Here is a 6,293-nt window from a genome sequence, read left to right as displayed (position 1 = left end):
AGTGTTCTGAGAAACTGAGCAATTTAAAAAAAAATGTGTGTTAGCAATCGAAAAAACTGTAAACAACAAAGATATAGTGGTTGGTCAGTGTCTGTGTCTACCACAGTAAATTGTGCAGGATTTTGTGTACAGTTATAGTATGCAACATGCCAACAATTCAATTACAGTAGTGAAGTAAATACGTTTCACACAACAGATATAAGCACTGATATATCATGAATTATGCAGAGCTACAAACTGGTAACTAACCTGTTGTCAAGTCTAAGTGTCCGGATTGCAGAGGCAACAGTAAATCGGCTTAGATTAGGCTGAACCCTCTGTCCAGCCTCTCTCATCGTCAAACCACGGTTGATAACATTTCATTTCATTAGAGAGTACTTTTCCTCCTCCTCTCACTCTCAGCCCAGCTCTTCCTCTTCCTCTTCCTCCTGCTCATGCTTCCATGTTGGCTTCCATTGTTGCTGTAAGAAAGTACTCACCTGTGGTCTTTTTATGGTGCTAACATCCTGATTGATGAGCCAACGATTATGCTATCAGGTGTTTGGTTAGGTGGAACGTGTTTCTTGATCATTGGTCCATGTGTGAGGCATTTTGAATATCAGTGTTTTAAACCAGCTAACACGTGACTTTATGTCAGATTCCTGTGTCTTACGTGGAGAAACGTGTGCAGTGGTTTGCAAAAAGTGCCATGTTGATTTGCAAATTGTGTGAAAAGCTGAAAACGTGTTTAGAGTTTTGGAGATTTGAGCCAATGTTTTGCTCTTTGAGTGTCAGTGAAATAATTGTGCTTTATGTATCATTTTAGTGTGTTAGCAATCGAGAAAAACTGTAAAAGGTTTGATTTTCTATTGGTATATTAACACAAAAAACATGTTAGGCTTTAGAAACACATTTTATCCTTACAGACCATGCACATAACCCTTCAAAAAGCATAACATGGTCTCTCTATGGTAAGAAAGAAAATGTGTTTAAACTTGGCCACATTTCTTTGGCAAGTTTCCACTGACAGAGCTTCCTCCGAAGGTACACCTGCATCTGAGTTTAATGAAATTTGTTTGGCATACTGTAGCACTATTTAAATGGTTATACACCAGTTGGGATTGGCTACCAGTTAACAATAACATCACCATCCACTTGTGAGACAAATAAAACCTCTATTAACAAGACATATTTACCCAACAGAACACACTTTAAGTCAACCCTTCCTTATGAAGGTTTGCCAACAATCATAATATGTGTACTGTTGAATAGATTGATCATTTAAATACCATTTTGTTGTTGTTTTTGGTGCTTTTGATCTACAAAGAAAACTTTTGTATGGGTTCACCGTTTTTACCTTTTGCAGCATTTTCATCCTGCTACGAATCCTCTGCACTAAATTCAACATTTTAGCCATTAGAGGTAGTAAACATATCCTGAAAAGTAATTGAAAGGAGGTACTTATGGCCAGACATTCTGTTTTATCTATGGCCAGCCTTCCCTGAATATTTCTGAAAGTTCAATTCAATTTGAACGCCTTTCACGGTTTGTGTAGCATCATGCTCCTCTGCCTGGGACCCAATCCAAAATGATTTAAACCTGAAAGGCTGCTCTGTGGTGAATGCATATAGAACATCATCCATTCCTCAGTTTTGGGCTTTGACCTTAACTGGTGTGCTTTTGGAGTCATGTTTTACTTTGAGTTTATATAGGGACTTCTGAGCCTGGGCCAAAGAGATAATAGTAAAACCTTCTTTAGACCACTTTTCCCTCAGAGATAAAAAGTACAAATAACTTTTGAAATGTTACAAAGGTGTAAAGAGTTTAACTAAGAAGAAAGTGGATGTGTAGTCATGTGAGTAAAATAAGATAAGATAAGATTTAGCGTTTCTGTGTGCTGGAGGAGAAGAGGCACAGACGATCTGTTCGGACACTGCACTTATTTGCTGCTGTTTGCGTGACTCTTTCTGATGTAATCACTTCCTGCATGAAAATGAATTCAAATCATATTTAATATCTGGTGTTCATCTGGTGTTTTAAGGCTAGCGTGTGCTTCAAACTAATTTGCCCGACATGTTGTCCAATCCCGTTTGTAGCCAAAACTGTTGGAATTAATGAATGTGCAGTGAAACTCTTACAGCATGTGAGCTTATAGGAATTAAATGAGAGTCCGATCAATTTAGCAAGATATATAACTGCCACATGTTCAAATATTACAACAAATGCCACATCACGTTTTTTTTTACTTTTTTGCTTTAGAATAAGTAGCTGGTTTCTGTCTATGTTGCATGTAATATATTTCCAGATTACAAAATATGGATCCTACATCTGTTTAAATATCTCTTCTCATGTGATCTATTTTCAGCACATCACACTCGGTGTAAAGTATGATGCTGATGAACTTGGATGTTGTGTTCGGCTGTTGTTCGCCATTCATTGGAAGACAGTTTGCACGAGAGATGACAAAAGTTCTGCATACATGTAAAATAACAGACATATAACATTTGTTTTTAGTATTTAATTTGCTGGACTGAAAGACTTTTGCTTCAAATCGGACGCAAAGTACAATTTTTGTCGGTGAAAATACATGTAAGGTCCAACTCAAGCGATCTATCATGTGTAGTTTTTAGTTACACAAATAAACACAAAGGGTGACGCGGTAAAACCTGCTCCCAAGCTCCATTACAATGCCCGTGCATCATACCTGTGCCAGCTTGCCCTAAAAAAATGTTGGGTATAAAATAAAAAAACATGTAAAGATATGTATTGTTTTTTGTAAAACCTTACATTCACGCCATGTTTTCATGGTTTTGACGAACATTCGCAAAATACATACATTTTAGGCCTCTGGTACGATGGCAACAGTATTTTCGGAAAGGGAAGGAAAGTTTTCCAACTTACCAAGGCAACGTTGTGTTGGCTTAATTCTGAGTAAAGCAGTGTTTGTTAGAGAACTCACTGAAGCTTAGTTGGTGTATGAAATGATGCTATAACCTATTACTGTTATCTGCTGTGAACCAGAGGAACAACTCCCCTAGCTATGTGGAAAAAATGTGTAGTCCCGCCTTTCCATCAAGAACCCTTTTACCAACATGAAATCCTCTGGTAAAACTTGTGATGGTTGCCCTAGTGGAGCCTTTCAGCCGTCTAAACCAGTGGACCATGGCGATATGGGACATATCCAGGTGAACCTGTATCAAACCGTGTGAAGCAGAGCGTTGGCTAATAAGTATGCTCAATGAACACAAATCACATAAAAGAAAGTCTGGGAAATAGACCAGCAGAGCATTTCAAGAAAAGAGGTAAATGTGTGCTTTAATGTGCTCCGTTGACATCAAGAGTAGATAAGGATATGCTCACAGACTCCATAGACTCCATGCTGTCAAATTTAGAAGACAGCTGCAGTTTGTTTTCCATTTAACTGTCAGGATATCAGGAAACCTCTGATTAATGTCACCAAGAAATTACCCTTTTAAAGTTTATGATTGTTATGAAGACATTGGAGACTATTGTTCTCACTTAAGAGGAATGAAGCGCATGGCAATCATTCATCTGCTTTTGGGCAATTGTGTTTCCTATAAGTCATTGTCTTTTTCTGCTTTGCAGCTCTTTATGTCATGATCCTAGTGTTAGGTCACGGTTTTAGTTTTGTCTGTCTTGTTCTGGGTTTTATTTTGCAATTCTGTTCTCCAGTCTATTGTCTTCCTTCCTGTGTTTTTCCTCCTGTGTCTGATTGTGTTCACCTGTTGCCCTTGTGTTTCTGCGTCCCCCCTGCCCAGCTGTGTCTTTGTATTGTCCTGTGATTGTCCTGTGATCCTCTTTGTATTTAGTCTTGTCTTCCCCTGTGTGCCTTGTCGGTTCATTGTCTTTCCTGTCTCCCTCCATGTTGGTCACGGTCAGTTCTTGTGTTGTTGTTACCTTGTGCTACCTGTTCGATTCATGGCATGTTTTTGTTCATCAGCTTTTAAAATAAAGCTTGCTTTTTGTTTCTAGAACTTTTTACCTTTTTTGTAGTCTGCATTTGGGTCCTACATTTTCCACGATTCTAACACTTTACCAACCACAGCAGCAGGCCCGATGCCATTGGAGGGCCAGGTAGGGCCAGGCTTGGAATTTTATGCTCATTCTCATGTATGCTGTTGTATACCGGTGTTTGTGTTGCCGCATACACAATGCGCAGTTGCAAAGGTGGTTTCTATGTTGCTGCTTGTCCGTACTTGCGAGCACATCCGATTCCTTTAATGCTGTTAGCTTCATAGTCAGCCACGTTTTAACTGTAATTAATTTGTGCCAGCCACATGACGGTTTTGTGGGCCCTATAATCACAGTATGTTTGCTCTTGTATGCTATACAGGTAATGCAACCCGTAAAACCTTTAAGACTTTTTAAGTAAAATCCCTCTTACATTGAAAAAGAACGTCTCAAAGGTCAATGTTTTTTTCACAGACTATAAGATTTGGCAAAGACTGGGGATCTTGCAGGGTCACTATATGCAAGACAGAGTATGAGCAGAGCAAACTCACACTTCAAGTTAGAACACTTAGCTATTATAAAAACCTCTCAAACTACCTAAGCTAGTCATAGATATGTTTATTCTTTACTGTCGGGTCACTCATTACTGGATCAGCCAACTGCATGAGACGGATACTGACGGGCTGTCAGGAGAGGGGGGGGGGCAAAGAGAGGCTCCGTTTATTATTCTTATATTATTATATAGAGTCGTTATCAATTTGTTTTAATGCTCAATACATAACAAAGAAGACCTTTGAAGACCACTTTTCTCATTTTGTCCGGAAGATTTAAACTTTAACGGACATGTTGACCGGCAAAAAAATAATTCTAACGGAAACTCGGATGCAAGACAACAGGATTCATTGTTGACATTATTTTCCATCCAGGTAAAACATTTACAACAAAGAAACTGTTGAAAAACAGAGCAGAGAGAAGCAGCTATTGGTCACAGCTGCTCTTGTGTGTGCAGTGACACGTCAAAGAGGCACTCTTGTTCACTACCCAACTACAGCCCTCCTCGTCCTTTTAAAGGGGACCTATCATGCAAAATGCACCTTTGTACGTCTTTTATACATGAATATGTGTCCCCGGTGTACCAGGGAACTCACCAAGTGTCAGAAAACACAACCCTATCTATTTTCCTCCTTAGCCAAATCTCTAAAAAAGGGGCCGCAACGGATCTGAAAAAAACGGATCCAGATTTCAACACTTTTCTACGTCACAAAGAGGTGCTCCGGTTATTGGTCAACTCTCCACCTATCAAGAGGAATGAGCCACGGCCACGTGCATTGCCAAACCTCTCATTCGAAAATACTTTAGGACGGATTTCCGTCCATTTGGCTATTCAAATGTTAACGAAACGGACAGACTTCCGTGCACATCAGCGGCTGTCGGATTAAAACAGTTTAATGCACTTTTAACACTCACGTACCCAGGATGCCTGCTCCTTTCCTGGGTTGCAACGTGAGGTGACGCAGCCTGTCCTCTGGGTGCGCTCTGTGGGGGGGTGTATCGCAGCCTGCTCCTCTCTGCCTGCCTGCCGCTGCGCTCTGCCTCTATCCACACAACTTTCCCCCGCCTATCAGAGACTTATTGCTGGGTCAAACTCTAAGTTATAAACTGTACACATTGCATTCTTGCTAATTAGCCAAAATATGAACGGAATAAGTAGCAAGCATCGTAACAAACAGAGTCAAATAAATAGGGACAACAGCTTTTTAACTAACCATTCAGAAACGTCCTGCTGCAACCGAGATGTTTGCACCTCCACCAAAACCTCCGCTGCTTCAGGGTCAGTTTCTGGATCAAATTGATAATATGCTTGAACACATGCATTGCTCTGAGATGACATGTTTATTCCACACTCGTAATCACAGCAAGCATGGTAACGTGACTCTCGCCGGCTCATGCCCCCCTCTTCTGCAGGGGGGCGTGGTCAGCTGCTGCTCAGAATTTTCAAAGACAGGCTTGGAATAGAGCGAAAATGAGCGAAACGAGGCATGGCTAAAAAATGATCTGTTTGGTATTTTGAAAAATAAAATGTATAAATATACCTTATATAGATATGGTCATACACTATATCATTTAAATATAGCATGATAGGTCTCCTTTAAAATAAGTGCTTCATCATAGTTAACATTGCAGGAAAGCAATATATTAGACGTTAAGTACTTTGTCAGGCTTAATATTTATCTGTAGATACCCCCAAAGCTTTTTTCTTATTTAAAAGAACACCTTAATCTAAAGTATTATTTAATGTTTAAATAAAGGTTAATTCGTTTTTCTGTTTTGCACATCCTCCT

General features: G+C 39.7%; 1 protein-coding gene across 1 annotated transcript in view; it reads left to right on the top strand.

Annotated features, from left to right (window-relative positions):
• Positions 1–6,293, top strand: part of LOC104946088 (serine/threonine-protein kinase LMTK2-like) — a 44,212-nt gene that overhangs the window by 17,640 nt on the left and 20,279 nt on the right. Inside the window, exon 5 of the mRNA XM_010771844.1 lies at positions 5,427–5,454. Coding sequence (XP_010770146.1) covers positions 5,427–5,454 — 28 coding nt within the window. The remainder of the gene's footprint in view (positions 1–5,426; positions 5,455–6,293) is intronic.

The sequence above is a fragment of the Notothenia coriiceps genome, unplaced genomic scaffold (genome assembly GCF_000735185.1).
Source record: "Notothenia coriiceps isolate Sejong01 unplaced genomic scaffold, NC01 NC01_scaffold00010592, whole genome shotgun sequence".
NCBI classification, from domain to species: domain Eukaryota; kingdom Metazoa; phylum Chordata; class Actinopteri; order Perciformes; family Nototheniidae; genus Notothenia; species Notothenia coriiceps.
This window is presented reverse-complemented; position numbering and strand designations above follow the sequence as displayed.